The 23,953-nt window shown below is 46.2% G+C and overlaps 1 protein-coding gene across 2 annotated transcripts in view; it reads left to right on the top strand.

Annotated features, from left to right (window-relative positions):
- The window catches only part of VSTM4 (V-set and transmembrane domain containing 4), a 97,988-nt gene that overhangs the window by 25,417 nt on the left and 48,618 nt on the right, over positions 1–23,953 (top strand). Inside the window, exons 3-5 of one of the 2 annotated variants that reach the window (XM_023240663.2) lie at positions 6,037–6,105; positions 15,092–15,199; positions 21,723–21,756. In XM_023240663.2, coding sequence (XP_023096431.1) covers positions 6,037–6,105; positions 15,092–15,199; positions 21,723–21,756 — 211 coding nt within the window. The remainder of the gene's footprint in view (positions 1–6,036; positions 6,106–15,091; positions 15,200–21,722; positions 21,757–23,953) is intronic. The other variant, XM_045040310.1, reaches the window with a different exon arrangement.

Below are 23,953 nucleotides of genomic sequence, written 5' to 3'. Positions count from 1 at the left end.
GGCAGAGGCCCCCAGACAGCCTGCGGCTCTGTCATCTGGGCCAGCCCCTCACCAGAAAGTCAAACAGCCTCTTCCCACGGGACACCAGGGTCCCAAGGAAATTACAAAGCCGTCAGTAGGTCAGTTGATGACTTGGCTTTGAGCCCTCTTTACTCCTTTTCTCCACTGGGAGCCCAAACCGACTGTAAACGGGCCTGGGAGTCGGACAGAAATCGAAATGCTCACTTTATTCCAGATAAAGCTGTACCGAGAAAAGCGGTTTGGTGCTGAGGCCTAATTGGACTTCCTTTTGCTTTTTCTGGTCCATTGCGCTACCTTCCTCGGTACCGTCTCCCCGGCCCAGCATGGGGGCCCTGGGACCCACTCCTCATGGGTGGAGGTGGCCCGTGCAGGTAGGATGAAAGAGGAGAATGCACATGAGTGGCCACAGGCGGGCTCCCCAGGAAGCAGGGTTCGCTGCACTCTCAGCAGCTGGGGTAATGAGAACTTCCCAAGGGGATGCACGCTGCCCACCCCTTCATTAGCTGTTTGCTAAGAGCCCAGTCTCAGAGCATGTGGCAAGACAGAGGCTACCTTGAGTGGGACTTTGACCACATTCCTCTCACCCAGAGAGGGGCAGTGTGTCACAAGCTCCCCAGGATCGGGGGCTCCTGTCAACCCCCCTTGCCTAGAGAGTAGGAGGTGAGTGGATGTGGGAGTGGAGGGAGGGTCAGGCAGGGTTACTGCAGGAACAGGGTCCCTTTAGGGAAGTGACAGACGTGCTATCCCAACCTTGGAATCCCAGCACAGAGCATAAGCGCCCCCCACCCCCACCCCATCATGACCCTCCAAGACAGCCCATTGGTTAAAAGGCTGACTGAGTGCATGTGAATTCCTAACCTTTGAGGGATTAGGCTGGGAACTCCCCCAATCATAGGTAGTTGTCAGAAGGTAAGTACTTTCAGCTCTGCTGAGCTGATGCTTAGGAAGAACCAGCATTCTGGGTACGAAAGGGTCCTTGTTGCCTTCTCCCCAATTGTCTGAGAGTCCAGCTGGGTCACCAGGTAAGGCAAATGCAGTTGATAGTGATAGATTCACTGAATCTTGTTTGAAAGATTAGCCTTCTGATGGCTAAGTTCCTCGGAAACCGTTACGAATGCTCTGTGATCAAGAAATTTGCATTTTATTTCTGAAAGTCTTCGATCAACACGAGCAATCTGGGGTTGGAAAATTTGCCACTCTTTCCTTGGTCAAGCAAAATGTTTCCTTGAAGCATTTTATCCTCCTCCGTATCTACCCCGCAGTGGCCTCTTCCACTCAGTGTGTCCAGGGTGGCCCCTATAAATTTCTGACCCGCAGGTGCAGCTGTGTCGTGAAGGAGGGGCGCCAATAGTCAGCCGATCCACTGCTGGTCCATTACAAAGCCCTTCTCTCGGCCTGGCCTTGTCCCACAGCGTGTTTCCTTACAGCGTGCGGACTCAGCCGCATGGCTTGACAATGTATCAAATTCACTTTGAGATAGCATGGGATTAGTGGCTGAAACCAGACAGTTAATGGCAAAAGCCCGGGAAGATTTCTGAAGCTCCAGAAGAGGCCATGTGAAGATTTTTCTTCTTTTTTTTTTAATGTGTAAGTTTAGTTCTTGTATTTATTTCTTTATTCAATTATTTTTGAAGTGGGAGTGCAGAGGGAGAGGGAGGGAGAATCCCACGCAGAGAATCCCATGCCCAATGCAGAGCCCAACCGTAAGATCCTGACCTGAGCCGAAATCAAGACTGAGCCACCCGGGCACCCCAAGAGTTTTCTTTCTCGTAGGAACAGATAAAGTTATGATCAGAGTTGCTGATCATCATATGCAAACAAAGTTGCTGCATCTTCCCATAAAACAGTTGCACTGGGGGAAAGTGAGGAACATCTATTAATTCCTTGCTTAGAGCCCTGATAGCTCAGAATCTGTTTGTTGGCTCTTTCAACGCATGTCTCTGTAAATTGGTTAGGGAGACCTTGTTATCTTTTATCCCAAATAAGGCAAAGCGATTGTTAGTGACCACATCAAGTTATGACTACAATTTCTGAAAAGAAAAAAATGAAAAGTGAATCAACTGATCTGAAGACACCGGCCTTTGCTAGTGGCAGCCCTTTTGAGCTGTAGACATTTAACAACAAGGACAAGGAACCCGTTCTTGTGGACCATTTGGATGATTGAAGATGCACACACTGAAACAAAGGGCTGACAGCAAAGGACCGTGCTGGACTTAGGTGCAGGAATTGGAACAGTGAATAAAATAATAAAATAGACAAAATCCCTTTTCTTATGGAGCAAAAATCATTGTGGATAAATATGGCTCACTAGGTCTCAGGCACACTTCACATATGTTAACCCATTAAACTCTCACGCCTCCCTTAAGAGTGGGCACTTACCATCACTATTTGTGAAACCAAGGCACTGGGCAACCAAGCAACTCACCCAAGGTTACACAACCAGAAAATGGCAACTAATTTTTTTCAACCTGGGGTGTATCAGTGCATCTCAAACAGTGCATATGACTGACCCAGGGTATCTGGTTTAAAAGCAGATTCTGATCCAGTAGGTCTGGATTGTGGACCCTGTGATTCTGCACTTCTTCCAAGCTCCCAGGTGACACTGTACTGCTGGTCTGTTGATCATATTTGGAGTGGTAAGGCTCTGGATGATGAGGGGCATCTTCGATCTCCCTAAAAACTCAGCTGCTTGGAGATAATCTGTTTTTCCTTTCTGTATTGTCTCCGTTGGGTCTCTTTATGCTTATCCTAGCCTGGGCTCAATTAGTTGAAGCTATGAAAGCCCATTCAAGCTAATTCAGAAGGAAGGTAGGGATAGTTTAGGGCTATGGAGCTCATAAAATGCAAGGATAGCAACCATATTCCATAAGCCCTCTTGGGACCTAGTGCTCAGCAGCACCATGTCCTCAGCCCTATGAGCCCTCTGACCTCCAGTTTTCTCTTGTGGGTTTTGCTCTCTGCTCCATTCCAGTTGCCTGTGTTTCCAACATGGCCGCTACCCAAAAGTCCACAGGCTCTTTCAGCCCCAACGCTCTCAACAACCATATATCTTATATTTCTTAGCTTAAATTCTTGGGGGAAGAATCTGACTGATTGCTCTGGAAGTCAGCTGTGAGTGGGGAAATTAAGCAGGAATGATGATGGACGAATTATGGGACTTCTCTAATACCATGGGCAAGACCAGGTATACACTAAGAGTTCATTGCTGGAGGGCCAGACTGCTTACTTTGTGAGGCAGTCAGAAAGAAATGGATTTTCCATTTATTTTCTAGGCACTTACCAGCTGCCAGGCAGTCTGCCAATGATGGGGATATAGAGGTAGAAGATCCAGTTTCTGGTTTTAAGGAATTTAGGTTCTAAAGGGAGAGTTCTTGAGTTGTGGCAGACCCAGCTTATAGCAGACTAAAGCCTGCCTTCTGAGAAAAATTAGAAAGCTGAAAAATAATTTGCATTTCAGCTATCCTAATTACATGTTTATATTTAATCAATACATTTGGATTACATAATTGTATGTGCACATGTATCTTTCAGCTATCCTAATTGTTCTCTGAAGGACTACCTAGATAAATAGAGCGTAGAGAAGTTAGTGACCCCAATTGTTGGAGACACTTAATTCTTGAAGGAATTCAACCATACTTAAGCAGCACTAGTTAAGAGAAGCTATGTAGAAAGTATCCATCAGGATGCTTAGGAAGCAAGCAGACAGCATCAAAAGCAAAAACAGATAATGGAAACAAGTCTATGGGTGATGCAGATATAAAAGTTATCAGGCATGTGCATTGACATAATATGATTGATATGGTTGAGAAATTAGGTGACAAGCTGGAGACATTCATCTGAGAGCTGGGATGTATAAAAATGAATTAAATTAATTAAATGTAAAAAATAATTAATAGGGGTGTCTGAGTGGCTCAGTTGGTTAAGTATTTGACTCGACTTTGGCTCAGGTCATGATCTCATGGTCATGAGACAGAGCTCGGTGCTGGGCATGGAGTCTGCTTAAGATTCTCTTTCTCCCTCTCCCTCCACCCCTTCCCCATTTGCACTTGCTCACAAGTGTGCTCTCTTTCTCTCTCTCTCTCTGTCTCAAAAAAAACAAAAAGAATTAATATATGGGCTTAATAGCAGGTTAGACACCGATGAAGGGGGTCGGTGATTTTCAAAATGGGTCAATAGGAAATACCCAGTACAAGGCCTAGGGAAGTAAAAAGATGAAAAATTCAGATTGTAATTCATGACAACATAATACAAAAGGTTTTTTTTGAGGGGGGGGTAGTAAATAGAGGTAAAGTTTCAGAGGATCTCTGCCATAAGCCTTGCCTCTCATACTAATTCAATCTCCAATCCAACCTCCTTTATCTTTTTATTCAGGTCCCAGATGTGTGATAGCCACTGACCACAGGTGGCTATTTAAATTTAAATTTAAAGGGCACCTGGGTGGCTCAGTTGGCTAAGCATCCAATCTTCATCTCGCTCAGGTCATGATCTCACAGTTCGTGAGAATGGAGCTCCAAGTCAGGCTCTGTGCTGACAGTGCTTTTTGGAACCTGCTTGGGATTCTCTTTCTCCCTCACCCTCTGCCCCTCCCCCGCTCGGTGCACGCTCTCGTTCTTTCTCTCAAAATAAATAAACTCAAAAACATTTTTTTAAACTCAAATTTAAATTTAAATTAAAAACTGAATTCCTCAGGCTCATGTGGACTAGCCACATGTCACATTCTCAGTATCCACAGGTGGCCAGTGGCTACTATATGTACAGAATGGGCATAAAACATCTCCATCATTCCAGAAAGTTCTATCAGACAATAATCTCATTCCTTGATGTTTTGGGCTTTTTTGTCAGGTTAATTTTTATTATTTTATCCTATAAATTATTACTGTTATGCATGGAACCTTTCTATAGCTCCAAACTCTTTAGTGTAATGCTCACGGATTTACGCTGTGTCGCTCAATTCTGTTTCCCTGATTGCTGAAAGCAGGCGCGGTAAGTTCAGTGATCACCCACTGACTAAAACTGTACAAAATAATTTTGAAATGATATTTATCTTCCAGGCCCTCTGGGGGGAATTAAGTTAAATATGATAACATGTAGCCACAAGAGCAGCAAGATGCTTGGCACATGGTAGGCATTCAGTAAACGAGATGTCAGTCAGTCACTGAACACCATTCCACAACTCTACGGAGGAAACAGAATCCCTGAAAAGTGGAGACAAAGTGTGTGTGTGAGACTGTCTCGCATGGAATGGTGCTCAGAGCACAGACCCTGAGTCATCAGATGACTTCAGGCTCCTCTATCTAGTGGTACCCAGGCAAGTGCACTATACTTTTTTTTTTTAATAATTTTTTAAAATATAATTTATTGTCAAATTGGCTTGCATACAACACCCCATGCTCATCCCAACTATACTTTAGAAAGATGTCCGCTAGGGGCTCCTGGGTGGCTCCGTCAGCTAAGCGTCCAGCTTCAGCTCAGGTCATGATCTCAGTGTTTGTGGGTTCGAGTCCCACATTAGGCTCTGTGCTGACACCTCAGAGCCTGACGCCTGCTTCGGATTCTGTGTCTGCCTCTCTCTCTGCCCTTTCCCCACTCATTCTCTCTCTCTCTGTCTCTCTCTCTCTCTCAAAAATAAGCATTTAAAAAATTTAAAAAAAAAAAACCAGAAAGGTGTCCACTAAAATGATTTCGGTTCTTGGAATTCCTACCGGGAAACTCTTTATTTTGCTAGTATGTGGGGCAAGTGGACTTCTGCCATACCGAGTCCCAGCTTTGCCATTTACTGGCTTTTAGCCAAGGGCAATCCGATTCCCCCCCACTGGTGCCTCCATTGTTGTTGAGTCATTGCACCTCTTTTTAATGTGTGAGTTGTGATAATCAAATGTGGTTTTGCAAATGGAAAAATTACTTCATAAAGGTGAGTGCCCTACATACCGTATGGCATCATTTTGGGTTACCGTGTGGGCTGGGGCCATAGCGTACTGCACTTCATGCTATCCCATTTCTTTTTTTGCCTTACAGTGATTTCCCTCAAAGCATCTGAAGATTCATCCTTTGAGAAAAAGAAAGAGACCTGGGCATTTTTTGAAGGTAGATCTGGCATATTTCTTTATTATAAGATGCACCTCGCTTTTAGATAATAGGAAAGGAGTAGAATGGGAGGAAAGTGTAACCAAACTTGGGGGGGGGGTCACCACTTGGGGTACACCAAATTGAACACAACCCAAGGAAATACTGAAAGCAAAGGACTTTTTATTACTTGTGGCAAGTAAGGAGACAGGGAGCTAGCTCTCAAAGCACTGTCTCCCTGTGGGGTTAGTACGGGAAGCTTTTATTCAGTGCCTTAGGGGGCGGGGAAGGGGAGTTTGTATAGGTGCTTTTGGTTCAATTGTGCAGGCCTACCGTGTCAACCTGCTAGAGCATACATTGTATGTTCAAAACATGGCAGAAAACTCCCCCCATAGGAGGAGATGTTAGTATAAAGAGCTAAAGGTGACTTCAGGTAAGCCACTGGGGCTTCTGTGCAGGTCCTCAGCTCCAGTCTGGCTCAGATTGGCTCACATTAGATGTGTCAGGAGAGACACATCTAGAAAGGGGCTCTCAGGTGGAAACACCTAGCTGGGCATCTCCTTAGCTGGACCTGTTAGTTCTGCGAAACAAACCTCATTCCTTCCCTGCTTTGGTCTCTTCCCCTCCTCCCTGCGGCTGATACCTTTCCTCCCTCTTACTTGAGTAACTTCTTATTGCACTTTAGCTAACAAAAGGAGCCTGAAGTCTTAGTTGTGCTGTGATGTCAAGTTGTTTTCTTATCCTAAATTTACTGAAGAGTGGAGTGGGAATGTCCGGTGGTATCAGCCCATGGGTTTTGAAAGAGCAGAGGTGAAAGGCCCAGTCTGTATAATTTGGGCTTGTTTGTTTTGTTTTGACTCCAGAATTCCTACTGCAATGTAAAAAATGAAATGTGCAGGGGCGCCTGGGTGGCTTGGTCGGTTAAGCGTCCTACTTCGGCTCAGGTCATGATCTCACGGTCCGTGGGTTCGAGCCCCGCATCGGGCTCTGTGCTGACAGCTCAGAGCCTGGAGCCTGTTTCAGATTCTGTGTCTCCCTCTCTCTCTGCCCCTCCCCTGTTCATGCTCTGTCTCTCTCTGTCTCAAAAATAAATAAATGTTAAAAAAAAAATGAAATGTGCACCTACTGTGACAGAATTTATCTCAGGTTTCATACGGAGTTGGGGGTTCTGGAAACAGTCTGAAAACCTTAAGCAAGTGATTTTCAGCCTACATCAGAGCCCCCTGGGAACCTTTAAAAGCACTGATGCCTGAACCGCATCTCTAGAGATTCTGATTGAGCTGGGACTTGGTTAAAGCTCTCCAGGTGATCCCAGCATACAGCCCTGGCTGGTCCCAGACCAGCAGCATCAGCATCAGCATTCCCTGGGAGCCTGATACAAATGCACACTATTGGGCTTTACCCTCACTTACAGGGTCGGAAACACTAGGGGTGGTGCCCAGCAATCGGGGTTTTCATAAGACCTCTGGGTGATTCTGATGCGCTCAGGTTTGAACCTCGGAGTGGTGATTCTCAGCAGGAGGTGATTTTGCCCCTCCAGGGCCTATTTGCCAATGTCTGGATACATTTTTGGTTGCCACAACTAGCATTTTGATGTTACTGGCATCTGTTGGGAAGAGGCCAGGGAGGCTGCTAAACATTGTAGCAATGCACCAGTCAGCTCCCACAGCAAGGAATTATCTGGCCCCAAATGTCAAGAATGCTGAGGTTGAGACACCTTGCCATACTTGGAGTAAGGAAGGTTCACAGAAATTAGTATCACAAAGTAGATGAGGATTATGGCCAAAAGCAATGAAAGAATGTACTTTGTGAGTTCTTAGACAGAGCCTTTGGTCAGTGAAAAACTGATTAATGTCAAAAGGTGATCAAGAAATTGTGAAAGGTGACATTTTGTGAAGGCATGACATTTACTGATGATAAATCACCTTGCCAAACAGATCTAGGGACATGTGTGCGCCTTGGGGGCCTCCCATCACCTTTAGTTAACTAACAGATGTGATGGAAGGAGATCTTGCCCAATGAGGGGGCAGGCACTTGGATCTAAACCCACCTCTTTCAATAGCCAGTTAAAAGCAGTGGATGGAGGCACTTGCTCTCTTAGGAAAAATATAATCATGATTGTGATCATTATTTGCAAACTAGAAGATGTCACCCAGGTAGGCCATTAGGTTTCAAACATTTTCTTTCTCGGATCGTGTGATCTCCAACAGCGATTCTTTGCATTCCCTGCCTTTTCTTAGGCAGGCTTTGTAGCTTTTTATTTAATGACCCTCTGCTAGCAAAATAATCCCCAGCTCTCTCCCTCAGCCTTTCATTCAGGGAATGCCTGTTTGTTAGCAAAGAGATGAAAGCAACTTTAATCCACACAGAGCAAAGTAGTAAACAACTGATTTACCCCATGTTCCTCGGAGCTGCCCCATGACCCGGGCCCTGGGCCCTACGATGGGGAGAAGTATAGAGACATCCAGGGCATCCCTAAGGTAGGTCACTGGCAGCTGTAACAGCGGGAGCCCTGTTTATCATCAGATCCATAAAGATCTCCTGGGGGGTTGTTAGTAACCCTGGTTCTGGGCTCCCCACCGAGAATCCGATTATTGCATTTAGGAAGTGAGCAAAACATTTGTACTTTATTGGGGCCCAGGGTGTTTCCCCAGTACAAGTGGTCTGAGGACCATATTTAGACAACATGGCACAAAAAACAAAACTTGGTGTGTTGGGAAAGGTTGCAGCGTTTGGTCCCACCATGCCTTGCAGCATAATCGGTGTGTCTAAAACGCTTTGTATGATTAATAGTATTTTATAATTCACACGTAGCTATGGAAATCAGGGTCACTCTCGACCTAACTCTACACAAAAGCCGGAGCCCGACGTGGGCTTACTTGTCAACACAGAGAATGAGGTCCCTTCAGAAGAGCATAATTGGAATCCTCACTATGTAAAATGCCTCAGAGCAGCTGTTTCCAGTGTTCTTTCCCTGTGATTTCGGCAGCAGCAGCCTTGCATTTTGCTTTTTTAACCCAGCCACAGCATTGGCGAGGTCAGGGGTACAGATGAAACTCCCTGGCGCCTGAGCCCAGGCCTTTGCCCTTTTGTTCCTGGATGGAAGGGCTGCTGCAGAGAGTGAGGGGGGACCTCCATCCTCCCGGGGCTCGGCTCAGCTGGCCGTGCGCCCACAGCACAAAACCAGTATCGTCAGGCCTCTTGGTGAGATGCTGGAGTGAGTTAAAATCCCTCAGGGCTGTTGCTCAGGTATTTCTCGCCAAGCAAGATGATACTACAAACTGGATTTAAAAAAAAAAAAATAGCAGAAGCATACAGTTTGCTGCTTAGACCTGAGATCTTGGCATTTGCATTTTCCCTGGGAGAGTGGAGGACTGACATCGACTTTCTAGAGTCAGCAGTCTGGCGAGAGGTGGTCCCTTCACTGTGCTGAGGAATGCTGGGGTCACCGGGCTTCACAGCCCCCCCCACCCCACCCCAGCCGGCCTCAGGGTTGCCTGGCAACAGGTGCCGCCTGCCTTTCACTGGGGCCTCTCTGCTTGGCCTGCCCTGCGGTGGCTTGGTTTTCCGGGAGGGCGGGAGCTGGCACAAGTACACTGTGCACCCCGTCTCGGCCTCCCCGCCGCGTGAGTGTCACTCCAGCCTGCCGGCCCTGCCATCTGCTTCGGGGAGGCCTGGGCTGGGGATGGTAGGGAGACATTTTCTGCATGGTGGCTTGCAGTGGCGTCTAAAAATGACATCGGTGCCTTTGGAAGGCCAGCGGCAAAAGACAAAACTGCAAACGGATTTGAGGAACATAACAAGGTTTTGAGAATTATTTTGAGCGTGCAGGTAATGTGTGGCATTTTAAAAGCTAATCCCAGATTTGGTTAAATGCAGATGTTTTGTTGAATGTGGATCTGAGCGCTTGGATTCAGCCTCCAGACAAGCATTGTTTGGCCTGGTCTGAGTTTTTTAAAACCTTTGCGCCAACGTTTATAATTAGAGAAGTGTTTACATCAAAGTTAAGGGAAAGTCAGAAGATCCAGCAACGCTGGGCGGGCATTCCAGCCCAAGGATGGCTGGCTGAAACATTGTTGCTGCTCTCAGTTCGGCAGGGCACAGCTTTGCTCTGGCTCATCCAGGAGGAAAGGTGGTGTTGGATGGAGGTGTTTTGTGACCCTGGCTGAAATGGCTCAGGGTTTTACCTTTGCAGAGAAAATCATCGGGAGATGGTTTCAGTGTTTTGAGTAGATAAAACAGGGCGATTGTCTTTATGCAGCAAAAGGAATGCTTGGAACAGAGGAAAAAATTGGAACCTTGGGGTACCGGTGGCTGCCCGATCCAGGGAAACTCAGGTGTTCTTTTTGAGCTTTTCTTCTCCTGCAAGGTGACACTTTTTAAGGTTTCTGTAGCTCCAAGAACATAACAGAGAGCAGGCACGATTGATCCTAGGCCCGTGGGGACCCCCACACAGGCAGCTGAGGCATGCCGGCCAGGGTCCGCAGCCCAGGGGGCCTGTGTGCGTGGCGGTGTAGCTGAGCCTTCCAGACTGGCCAGATGTTTGATGATTCTGCAGCTACGGCTGCCTGTGGAGAGCCCCCTTTGTGCCACGTGGTAGAGGCTGTGATCTGAAACCAGAGCTTGGACCTCTTGGAGCCCCTCGCCTCCTGCTGGAGCAGAACGGGCCACAGATGTCTACGGTATGCTTCTGGGGATGCTTGGGGGAGATTCTCACCACGACCTTGTCCCTGCTTGATTCCTGCAGTTTCGAAACCAGGGAAAGGGTTGCGATGAAGAGGGAGTTCGTGGAGGGCGTTGCTCTGCTCCAGTGGTGTAGACACTTCAGTGTGACAGTTTGTCTCTCCAACCAAGAACGAGTCTGAAGCTAAATTGCCCTTGCCTCTGTGGTCCAGGGTCCTGCGCCTTTGGAAATCCCCTCGAGGCAGATGCTGTGTCCACCTGCCCCGTGTCTGCGTGCCTGGCAACGGGGCCATGTCATTTGCTACCCTCTTGTGCCAGAAATGGCTATGCGGCAGAATCCCCGAGCAGCTTGCTCAACTGCATGCAAATCCAGGACTGGCCATATGTTCTCTGTGTTCTGGCCCATCCTGTGGCCTGTCATGAATCCTGGTCTGTGACCTCTGCTCCAGCTCTCAGAGCTTCATTGCTTAAACGGAGACCCAAGCCCCTACTTCCAACCACTCAACCGAGTTCTCTACCATTTGAACCTGCAAAGCCCATGCATCTGAGACACAGGTGTCTCTCAAAACTTCAAAGGCAGTTTTGATTCTAGTTGTGGGAGAGGGTTTCCTCTGCTTCTGTCCCAGACTCCTCACATACCACTGAACTCATCGACCCCCGTAATCTGGCTCGGCCTCCACCATCCTACTGAATTGGCTTCCCCCCCAAGACTTTTCCAGTAGCTTCCTAGTAGGGAAACCCAATGGATGTTTTCCAGCAGCACCTGATGCTATTAAAGAATCTTTCTTACATCTCCTCGCTTGGCTTCTAGAACTCTCACTTCCGTCTTCCTCTGCTTCTGTGGTTGGCTCCTGTCTCCCTCTGTAGGAGACTCTTCCTTGACCCTACCCACCTTCCTGCTCCCTTAAATATTAGGGCAGGTGTTCCTTTCACCTTGCAGCCTAGCCCTACTATGTTTTCTACCTATTGTACTTTTAGTCCAGGCTTCTAAGTTGCCATGAACAGAAGCATACTCAAGCTAGCTTGGGCAAAAGTGCTGACTGGACTCCCCGGGGCAGTGGCGGGGGGGGGGGGGGTGGGAGGAAAGGGGGGCAGGAAGGACAGAGCTGAAAGGAACCTGAGATGTCTGATTCCATCCCATTCTCCCTCCTCGTCTCTCCAGCTCACTGTGGAGGCCAGCCCCCCACCTCCCCCAGCTTGCCTGCCTTTTGGGCACTTACCTAACTGCTTCTCCAGGTGCCAGGGGCCTTACAGAGGTACTTTCCTGTTGACCCAGAAATTCCACTTCTAGGAACTTAATCTTAAAAACCTAATATGAGAGGTACATCAGGGTTTTGGTTTGTGAATCCCCATCACAGTCACTTGTGAAAGGAAACAGAAACATTTTGAGTAGCCAGTGATAAGGTATTGTTAAGTCACTTACATTGATATGATAAAATTTTGTCACTCTCTCCCTGTATTTTTATTCTTTCTATATATTTTGCATTTTCTATGCTATTTCATTTATTTACCTTTTAACGTTTATTTATTTATTTTGAGAGAGAGCGCACAAGTTGGGGAAGGGCAGAGAGGCGGGGAGAGAGAGAATCCCAAGCAGGCTCTGCACTGTTAACGTAGAGCCTGACACGGGGCTCAATCTCACGAACTGTGAGATCATGACCTGAGCTGAAACTGAGTTAGACACTTAATCGACTGGGCCACCCAGGTGCCCCTTCTGTGTTATTTTAGATAGGACTCAGCACAGAGCTCCAGCCCTCTTTGAAGCTCCTTGTGACCTCCTCAGGTTGGCTGAGTTCTTTCTGTGTGTTTCGAGTACTAGGCGCACTCTCCTATTGGTGCAAATACCATGCAGCTCTCTGATTTCTTGATGAGGCTTTTAAATCTTCATTGTTCTATTTCTTACACTTAGGAGAGTGCTGGACGTGGCTGCTAGCTATGTTGTAAATGTCTGTTGGCTAAAGAAATTTGTCAGCAGAGAAATATTGTTGCTAAGTTCAAACATCTGTAGCTTTTTGCTACATAGAAGGTTAAAGGAATGCTTTCAGATTCTCTTTTACTTTCTTTTTTAAAAAATTTTTTAGTTGATTTATTTATTTTGAGAGAGAGAGACAGAGACAGTACAAGTTGGGGAGAGGCTGAGAGAGAGGGGGAATAAGAGAATCCCAAGCAGGCTCTGCACTCTCAGCACAGAGCCCAAAGTGGGGCTTGAACCCGAGATCATGACCTGAGCCCAAATCAAGAGTTGGACCCTTAACCGACTGAACCACCCAGGTGCTCTCCCCCACCTTTTACTTTCTGAGCAGTTGGCATTTTCTCAATCAGATTGGTGTTAAAGTTGATTACTGGAGTTTAAGAAACGGATGAACGTTGTTATGGGCTCAATATTGGTGTTCCCCCAAATTCATGTGTTGAAATCCTAGCTCCTAATATGATGGTGTTAGGAGGTGGGGCCTGTGGGAAGTGATTATATCATGAGAGTGGAGCCCTCACCAATGGGATTAGTTTCCTTATAAGAAGAGACCCCCGTAAGAGCCTGCTTGCTCTCTCTTTGTTCTCTGCCATGTGAGGCTATTAAGAGAAAACATCTCCAAACTAGGAAGAGAGTTCTTACCAGACACCAATTCTACCAGCGCCTTGCTCTTGTGAGAAGTAAATGTTTATTTCTAAGCCACCCAGTCTATTGTGTTTTGTTATAGCAGATTGACTGAGACATATATGATCATGGTTTAACTTCAAAAAAATTATCTTGAGGTAATTGTAGGTTAATATGTATTTCTAAGAAGTGATAGAGATCCCTTGTATCAGTTTGTACCCTTAACCCAATTTCTCCCGATTATAACATCTTGCAAAACTACAGTACAATATGGCAACCAGGATATTGACATTGATACAGCCAAGATACAGAAATCCCCATCTCCACAAGGGTTTCTTATAGCCAAACCCATCAACTCCCATCAGCTGATAGCTTCCCGTCAACTACTCCCTCCTTGACCTCTGGCAATCACTAATCTGTTCTCCATTTCTATAATTTTGTCATTTCAAGAATATTATAAAGGGGCACCTGGGTGGCTCAGTCGGTTAAGCGGCCGACTTCACCTCAGGTCATGATCTCGCGGTCCGTGAGTTTGAGCCCTGCGTCGGGCTCTGTGCTGACTGCTCAGAGCCTGGAGCCTGTTTCAGATTCTGTGTCTCCCTCTCTCTGACCCTCCCCCATTCATGCTCTGTCTCTCTCTGTCTCAAAAATAAATAAATGTTAAAAAAAATTAAAAAAATAAAGAATATTATACAAATACAATCACACAGTATGTAACCTTTTGGGATTTTTTCCCCTCACTCAGCATAATTCTTTGGAGGTTCCAGATTGCTAGATGTGTCAATAGTTTGTTACTTTATCACTGAGTAACTGAGTAGTAGCTGGGGCGGGGGGGTGGGGGGGGGGTGGATAGACTCCAGTTTGTTGAACCATTCACCCACTGGGGGACATCTGGGCAGTTTCCAGTTTTGGGCTATTGTAAATAAAGCTGCTATAAACATACATGTCCAGGTTCTTGTGTGAACTTAAGTTTTCATTTTCCCAGAGTGCAATTGCTGAGGTGAAGGGCATTTGTAGATGTATCTTTTAAGAAACTGCCAAACTATTTTCCAGGGTGGCTGTACCACTTTACGTTCTCGCCAGCAATATTGTTGAGTGACCCAGTTTATTCATGTCCTTGCTAGCATTTGGTATTGTCACTACTTTTTATTTTAGTCGTTCTGATAGGTGTGCGAGATAGTTCACTGTGATTTAAATTTGCATTTGTCTAATGGCTAAGGAAGTTGAACATCTCCTCATGAAGTTATTTACCACCATATATTCTCTTTGGTGAAATGTCTCTGTACATTTCTGCTCATTTGCTAGTAGGATTGTTTGTTTATTTTTTATTGTTGAGTTCTGAGAGTTCTTTATCGTCTACATACTAATAATCCTTTGTTGGTTGTACAGTTTGCAAATATTTCCTCCCAGTCTGAAGTTTTGTCTTTTCATCCTCCTCATATGGGTGTTTACAGGGCAAAAGTTTTTAATTTTGATAAAATCAAATTTATCACGTTTTCCTTATATAGATAATGTTCTCCATGTCAAGTCTAAAAATTCTCTGCTTAGTCCTAGATCCCAAAGATTTTTCTCCTCTGTGTTCTTCCCCAAAGTTTTCTAGTTCATATTTTCTGTTTAGGCTTGTGGTTCATTTTGAGTTGATTTTTGGTAACGTACGAAGTTTATCTTACTTGGTGCATCTCCTCTGACCTGGCTCGTCCTGACAATGCTCCGCTGTGTCCTTGCCCTCAGATATCTACATATACGCCGTGCTCGTGTGCTGTGTGGGGATTCTCAGCGTCCTACTCTTCACCCTGACCATCATCTGGCAGTCTGTGTTTAGCAAGAGGAAATCCAGAGGTAAGCGGATAGATAAGGTCATGTCTGGAATGGGAGCACTACCAAACCACAGACAGGCGGAAGACGCTGGGCAAAGTATAACCTTGTTTGAAAAATGCATCGTGAGTCAGGGATTATTTACCTGTGACTGGTGAGTGCAGCGAGTGAGGAGCTGTGTCTCCCTGAGACTCCGCTAAAATCAACTGTAACCACATTTAAATTCCTCTTTTTCTCAGGTCCCTTCCTCCCGTGGTTTCGGGGGGGGGGGTGGCCCTTACTCCTCTCATTCTCCCAGAAGGGGCTATGGAGTCAGATGAACCTGGGTTTGATCCCGGCTCTGCCTCAGAAGACCGGTTTTAGATGTATTCCTGAACTGCCCTGAGCGTCAGTTTCCTCATCTGCGAAATGAAATGGGGTAGACACTGCCTTCCTCAGTTAGCACACTGTTGTGAGTGTTATTATTCACAGTACTGGCGCTGTGCCTGGCAGGCAGGTGGGGTTAGGAAGGCTCCGCCCGGCCTGAGTGTTCACTTCCTTCCATCTCCTTTCCTGTTGGCATCCCTGATGCCTGGAATGTGTCCTCGGCCCCTTCTTGCTCTGCGTTTTCTCTCTTAATGATTCCTGTTCCGGGAACGCTGATTCTTCTCTTTCTATGAAGGCTGCCTACTTTCCCTCTTCAGTCCCCACCTCTCACCAAGCCTCAATGTCACATTTCCACCAGATCCTGTACATTTCCTCTGAAACACCCTCCGGGCTGCACCCCCTTGCGGATTCCCGAAACGGGTGCGGATGCTGTAGCTCCCAGAGATGATGTGGGTGATAGCTGGGCTCTGGAATTAGGCTGGCTCTGGTTGAGATGGCAACTCTTCACTTACCAGCTGATGACTTACCCGCTCTGCCTCACCTTTCCCATCTGAGTAATGGGAATGTAGTAGGGTGCCAGGCTCTTAGGATTATTATGAGAATTAAGTTTAACAACAACAACAAAAACTTTAACACATTTTGACTCTAGTAAGTGTCCTGTGTGTATGAAACTTGTGGTTATGGTTACGCGTAAGCGCAAGGTTACAAAGCTGGGAAGTGTCAGATTTGATGGCCGCGGTCTAAGGGGACACTCAAACAGGGAAACCGAGCCCTGCTTCCAGAGGGCCTCTCCGCTGAGAGGGCAGGGAGGCAGGAGGGCAGAGGGCAGGGCTAAGGGGACCAGGGAGGGAGGGGGTGCACTCAGGGACCAGCCTGCAGGACGCTGTTTGCAGCACAGAGTTAGGAGACAAGGGGAGGACGGTTCTAGAACTTTCAAGAGCTGTGGCTGTGGGAGAAGGGTCACCAATAGGAGCCGCGGAAGAGGGACCCAGGCGGTGCCAAACCAGGAGGCCGCAGGGAGGGAGCCAGGACTATGCATTCCTCACCCCTTCCTTCTCCCTCCCTCCTCTTCTGCTGCTTTGCTTTGGTCTCACGGACCCCAAACCAGAGGGCAGGGCCTGGAGGTCAGCCTCCAGGCCAACAGAGATCCTGAGAGGTGCACAGAGACGCTTGGCACACTGGGCTCCGGAGACAGAGCAAGGCCCGTGGCCACACCTTTCTCCTTCACAGCTCGTGCCGCTCCCACTGTGCTCCGCACGGTCTCTGTGGAGCCCGAGAGCTGCCTTCATCCTCGCTATCTGCCTGTCTTGTCAACAGAGCCGGGGCTTTCCCCGGCTCCGAGGCTCCGAGACCTTGCCCACGTTTACGGGCTTGCGGCACGTGTTGCACACGTACGGATGCGCTCGCCGCCCTTGCAGACGACGGGAGTCACGGGCCATTCGCCTCCTCCCTTCTCCTTGGAATTTGGCGTGCGACAGCTGCTCAACAAATGGGGAACAAATGTGTCTGTGTCCCAGCTGCTTTGCTCCCACCTGTTGGAGTTCGGAAGCCGCCTGGGCAGTCTCCAAGCCCGTTTTGCTCCAAAGACACCTCTGCCCGTGTTCAGGAGCATGCTAGAGAAGTGTCCCTTGAGCTGCAGGTTCTGTTAGGCCTTAGGCAGAATTGGGGAAACAAAGCAAGGGAGTTGGTTCAGGAGACATCCTTCCCCTTCAGGGCCAACAAGGCAGTCTGAGACACACCCTCCGGGCTTCACTCAGAGCCGCTAGAGACCCAGATCCCAACTGCCCTCGTCCCTCCCAGAGTGGGCACGAACAGCCTCGTGTGCACCTGCACGCAGTGTCCGAGAGCCTTACCGAGCTGCCAAGAGCTTCGCCTGGGCGCCTGTGGCAGGCCAGACTGTTGTTGCTCACTCGCTCTTCTACGTTCTTGTGTCATCCTCACCATCTGTCTGGAATGACAGTCCCTACTGCAACCGTTTGAGAGAGAACACAGCTGAGGAGCCTGAAAAGTCCTGAAACAAGGGCGTGGCAGAGGCCACGTCCAGCCTGATCCCGAGCCTTCCACATTTGTCTTCAAGAAAACCTTCGCCATCTGGGGGCCAGCCTTGCCAAGGAATTTCCCTTCGGCCTTCCATGGTGGTTGTTGCTAAGGTCCTTCCTGAACAGCAGTCATAGCTCCCTCAGCTCCTAGGGAGCTGGCCTTCTGTAGCCCTGGCAGGCAGGTCCTGCCCCACGTGGCCTAGGAGCCAGGCACCTCCCCACCACACTGTAGAGCCAAGTTCAGAGGACTGTGGTGGGCTCACTGTTACCCCTCAGCTGGACCCTGGAGCCTTAGAGCAGCACTGCCCGGACCTTAAGGAGCAGATGGTTCCCTGGGCAACCTGCTCAAATGAAGATTCTGATTCAGTACCTCTAATGCGATCCCAGATGGTGTCACCACTGCAGGTGTGAGGCCACACTTTGAGTAGCAAGGCCTTAGAGCCGGTTCTTCTGAACTCTGTCCTGCTCTGTCCCTCCCTTCTGTCACAAGTATTCCAAAAGGATCTCATTACTCTCTGGAAATGAAATTCATAGATGAGATATGCTTGCTGAACCCACAAATATAGAATCAGGCTCAGACCCCCTTGTCATATGGACATGGTCTGCGTTTTCTATGCAACCATGTGTGTGTTGGGCCTTCTGCACCCTGGCCACATGGAGGGAGGCTAAGCTCTCTTGCCTGTGTGAGAACCACACAGTGTCCAGGTTCATGGGCTGCTCGCATACATGTGCAAAGCAGAGGTGAGCCCAGCACCTGCTCTCCCGCTCCCTTGGCAAGATCTGTCTGAAAAGAGGATATCAGAGTAGCTGTCCCCACTCCTGACGAAATCCCCTGGAGGGGCCCTGAAATAAACAGAGCCCATCCCGGAAGCCGGGAGGCCAGAGGGCCGGTGTCCTTCTCTCTCAGCCTTCCTGCTGCCCTGCCCTCACCCCCGGCCTTGCGCTGCCTCGTTTTCCTGGGGTGCTCGTTATTCACGTGAGCTGGGCTTAACTGCACCCATGTGTTACTTGCCTTCCACTTCCTCCCAAACTGTGAATCTTCGTCCTGGCTCTTTGTTAGTGCCAGGGTCCCTGGAACTTCATCCCAGGGCCTCTGCAGCTTTGACTCACCCTGGAAAGCACCAATCCCGATGGCTCAGGACCAAGCCCTGAGTTATTCTAATGGTTCCACCAAGCACACTGGTTTCGAATGGCCTTTACTTGTTCAGGAATTAATCCAGACTCGCTGCTTTGAGGTGGCCCCAACAATCCCCCAACCTTCTCCGTCTGAGCTTTCAAAAGGGCAGTTTTCAAAAAATGTTCATTTTATTTTGGGGAGAGAAAGAGAGAACGTGAGCAGGGGAGGAGCAGAGAGAAAGGAGGACAGAGGATCCGAAGCAAGCTCTGCAGTGACAGCAGAGATCCTGATGCGGGGTTTGAACTTACAAACCATGAGATCGTGACCTGAGCCAAAGTCGGATGCTTCATGGACCGAGCCACCCAAGTGCCCCTTAAAAGGACAGTTTTGAAGGCTCACTAGACCCAGATGGAAAGAGAGGGGCTTAACCCTGTTGTCTCTGCTCTTTGTGATATCTTGGTCTCTGCTGTTTGTGATATGCTGGAACTCTAGCCCTGGAACAGGGCTTCCTAGAGCTTGCCAGATAGATAGCGAGATATCTTGCTAGATAACCCTGCATCAGGCTCTGAACTAGCAACACAGAGTCTGCTTGAGATTCTCTCTCTCTCTCTCTCTCTCCCTCTGTCTCTAACCCTACCCCACTCATGCTTCTCTGTCTCTTTCCAAACAAATAAATACACTTAAAAAAAAGAAACTGTTGGAAATTGTATATTGTTCCTTTTTCTCCTTGAAATTTATCGTCAAGCCACTTCCACCACAAGATTTTTTCCCACTTTATTGCAGTTGTTTTTGTTCATACTTCTCCGTAAAAATAATGTGTATAAAGATTTTAATTAAGGATTTAAAAATTTCCTTATTCCATAAGTTTCTAGGTATTAATTGTTTTTGTGTTGAGTTACCAATATTACATAATTAATGAGATCTGGAAAACGGGTATAAAGAATCAAAACCCCATGATGATGTTATCAATTTTGATAATAACCATACGGAGATCATTTCATTGGAAATGTATTTTTATTGAAGTAGATTTGTAGTTTACTTCATATACCCTTGTATGAATTTGCTTAGTAATAGAATTCAGCACCAAATCTATTCCTACTTTTTACATAGATGCTAACCCTGAAATACCTCATTCTGCATAAAAAGAGGCAGGAATGGATGAAGTTTTCTTATACTATTCAGTACTTTGTGTACTATGGAGTTACATGTCCGAAGTCATATAGTGATCAGTCATTGAAAATGATTTTTAATACTCTCCCAGCTGGCAACTGGATTAGGTTATTATTTAATCCTTGCTGAAAGCAAAGTATTGGAAACTTCTCTGCTGGTGAAAGGTTTAGATGCCCAGCCATGGGTCATTCGCTTTCTCAACACCGGCACCAAGGTTTCAAATCATTTCTTGTTTGGTGCCTACTATTTACCCTTAGGACAAGTCTCCATAGTACAAGCCAGGATGGGTGAGAGGCGTGCGTTCAATTTTGTGCAGAGAAAGGATGATGTGATGAGGAGGGAGGGAAAGGAATACAGCCAGAACTCAGGCATGTTTCAGGAGAATGAATTCTGAGGAAAGAATACCATGGTAGGTGAGGATCTAGAAACTGCTTTCCTCAAAACTGCCTTTCCTAAGAGTGCCCAATGGTGTGCAGATCCCAGACTAATGATCACTGATCTATTTATACATCTAGAGTAATTCCAGGAATATATGAATTGTTCGGTAACTACTAACTGTGGTTTTATTATTGCTGCATCTGGAAGTTATCCCACACAGAGCAGGTGCTCAGTGAACAGAATGCAGAAGGAATGTACGTACTAATAAGGGGTTGGAACAGGTGAACCTAAAGAGCCCTCTCTAACGTTGAGATTCTGTCATGCTGGTCTGGAACCTGCCCTGGTCACCTGCAGGACAGATCACGCCAAAGTGTCATAGCTTAAAACATCCATGATTTTATTTGCTCACAATTCCATAGGTCAGCACTTTGGGCTGGGCTTAGCTGAGCAGTTCTTCTGGTCTTGGCTGGAGTCGCTCCTGAAGCTGCGGTCTTCTGGTGGATGAGCTGGGGCCTGGCTGCTTTGGGGCATCAGCTGGGGGGACTTGCGTCTGTTCCATGCGGTCTCATCTTCTAGTAGGCCAGCCAGGCTTCTTTACGTGGTCGCAGAAGAGTTCCCTATGACAAGAGAGAGAAAGTGAGCAAATACCAGGGCACAAGGGCCTTTTATGCCTTTGCTTGTGACATATTGGTTATTGTTTCATTGGCCAAAGCACATCTGGTGGCCAAGCCCTGGGTCAGCGTGGGAGGGACTTTCACAGGAGTATAGTTAGATACAGGGAGGTATGATTCATGGGGCCATTGGTGTAATGATCTACACCCAACTCCAGGGCCTATGGCTTTACTTCTGCTTGAGATGAACTCAGTTGTGAGCATAGATTGAACACTTATTTGGATAACTTCCTGAGTATTCTTATATTTCCTCTGCAGCTAAAATCTGGGTTTTTTTCTCCATGAGACCTACTGTGGAGGATGTCTTGCTCTAAGACTGTTTTTCCAAGGACCCCCACTTAGTCCTGGAAGAGCACTGATCAGAGAATGAAAACCCATTTTACAGAGAGGAGCACCTAAGTGGAAATAGGTTTCCCCAAAAGGCTTTCTCATGACTGAGGTAAAACTTTGAAGCTGGGTGACTCTGTTACTCTAGGACCTTTCAGGTTAGAACCCACCTCAACCTACCTTGGCCAAAAAAAAAAAAAAAAAAAAAAAAAAAAAGAATGTTTTGGATTAACAAACTAGGAGGTCTGGGGTATATGGCTTCATGCCTGGCTCAATCCAGGAGTATAACCCTATCAAGTCACTGCAGTGTCCCTACTATAGTTCTGCTGTACTCATCCACAGAGAAGTATGAAAGCCCCAAGAGGTGACTTGTATCAACATCTGGGCAACATTTGGGCACCTGCATTTCCTGGTGATTCCTGGAGCTTCTATATCTAAAGTAACATTTATTTATCATCTTCTATTTTTTTTTTTAACAGTGAGACATTATTTGGTGAAATGTCCTCAGAACAGGTAGGAATATTTTCTTTCTTTCTTCAAATGAAACTGTTTGATAGTTTACTTTCTATCGATATTACCAAGAAATTGGTTAAATATGTATCTTTACCTAGGGGGTCTGCATGTTGGTCTGCATGTTGGTCTGCACGTTGGCCTCAAAATGTGTGTCCTTCATGCCCTTGCATGTGTCTAGATTCCATGCTCTGGTTATCACCCCCAGAGGGTCCAAAGAAAATATGGCTCATGCTGGTTCAACATACATGCTGGAGGAGGCTTGACACCTGCTTTTGGAGAACCGTGTCCCCTGTTTAGGAAGAGGCTAGCAGCTTGGACTGAACCACTTTGATGCCTTCTGACCACAAATACTCCTGATTCCCTTTCACCAAAGTCTGCTTGTCCTATGCCCCACTCTGCAGAATGTGGCCATTAGTAATATATGTGGTAAGATGCTACCTTTCTAGCTCGTGGAATACACCTTACAGGAAACATAACGGTTATAGTAGATATTGCAAACTCATACTGTTTAGAAACTTGACACTTCTGGTCTAGACACAATGGCATAGGTCAACTTCTCCCTGCTCTTCCCTGCGAAGCACAACCATAAACCCTGAAAATAATATCAGAGACAACCAAAGGAGGACTCAAAGGTGGTAAGAAAAAAAAATTATGAGAGCCAAAGACAAAGAAAAAAATCCTAAAAAGAATCAGAGAGAAACCATGCATGACCTACATTTGTGCAAACACAAATTTGAATGACAGTGAATTTTTCATCTGAATCCATGGAAGGCATAAGGACCACCAGCAGCTCTGTTGTGGTAGAAAGGGGGATCATGTGACTTGGAGCAGTGTGCAATGCTCACGTTCAGCAGCATTGTCAGTGGAGGTGACCTTCTTAGGGGTATCGAGCAGGGAGGTCCAATGACTTGACTAGCCTGAACTTTTGGTCACATTTGGGGCAAGTGTGTTTCTGGCTGAGGCAACGTGCATGTGCAGTGGAGAATGGAGAACGCCCAAAAGAAGAGAAAAATACCATGCAAATAGTAACAGTAAGAGGGATGGTAGCTAAATTAATAGCAGATGAGACATAATTTAAGGCAAGAAATATTACTGGAGACCAAGGAGGAAATTTCAAATTATGAAGGAGCAATACACCAGGAAGATACAACAGATATAAATGTATATGGGCCTAACAACGGAGCTTCAACACACATGAAGAAAAACAGAAAATTGAAAGATGAAATTGATGATTCTAGAATAAGAGCTGGATATTTCAAGATCCACTCTCAATAATTGATAGAATACCTAGACAGAAATTCAAGGGCACAGAAGATCAAGCAATTTGACCTGACACATAGAGTAGGAATACTCTACCCAATGACCACCTACCACACCTTTCAAGTGCACTGGGAGTATCCTCCAGGATAGACCAGATGCGAGGCCAGAAAACAGATTCGTATAAACTTAAAAAGTTTATGTATGTAAGAAATCATACAAAGTTTGTTCTCTAAGCAAAAGAATTAAATATAAACTAATGACAGAAAGAAATCTGGGAGAATCCCAAATGTTCTGAAATTTAAAACAACACACTTCTAAATAATATGAAGAAGAAATTATAAGAGAAATTAGAAAATATTTTGAATTGAAAAGAAATGAAAACAAAACACATGAAAACTTACAAGATACGCTGCTAAAGCAGTGCCTAGAGAAAGAATTATGGCTTTAAATGCCTGTATTAGACAAGAAGAAAGATCTCAGATCAATATCCTAAGCTTTCACCATAAGTAACTAGAAAAAGAAGAGCAAGTGAAATCCATTGTAAGCAGAAGAAAGGATATAATAAAGATTAGAGCAGAAATTGATGACAGGGAAAACACACACACACACACACACACACACACACAGAGAGAGAAAAAAATCAATAAAACCAAAAGTTGGTTCTTTGAAAAGATCAATAGAATTGACAAATCTTAAGTTAGACTCTACATGAAAATATGAAAAGAAAAAAGAAAAAGCCAATTACCAAATCAGGAAGAGAAAAGGGAATCACTACAGACTCAAAAGTTAACAGCATTATAAGAAAATATTATGAACACTTTTATTCTAAAAAATAAGACAACATAGATGAAATAGAAAAACTCTTAGAAAGACACAAATTATCTAAATTGATTTAAAAAGACAGCTATAATCTGAATAAACCTATAATAAATCAAGA

The sequence above is a fragment of the Felis catus genome, chromosome D2 (genome assembly GCF_018350175.1).
Source record: "Felis catus isolate Fca126 chromosome D2, F.catus_Fca126_mat1.0, whole genome shotgun sequence".
In the NCBI taxonomy this organism is placed as follows: Eukaryota; Metazoa; Chordata; class Mammalia; order Carnivora; family Felidae; genus Felis; species Felis catus.
This window is presented reverse-complemented; position numbering and strand designations above follow the sequence as displayed.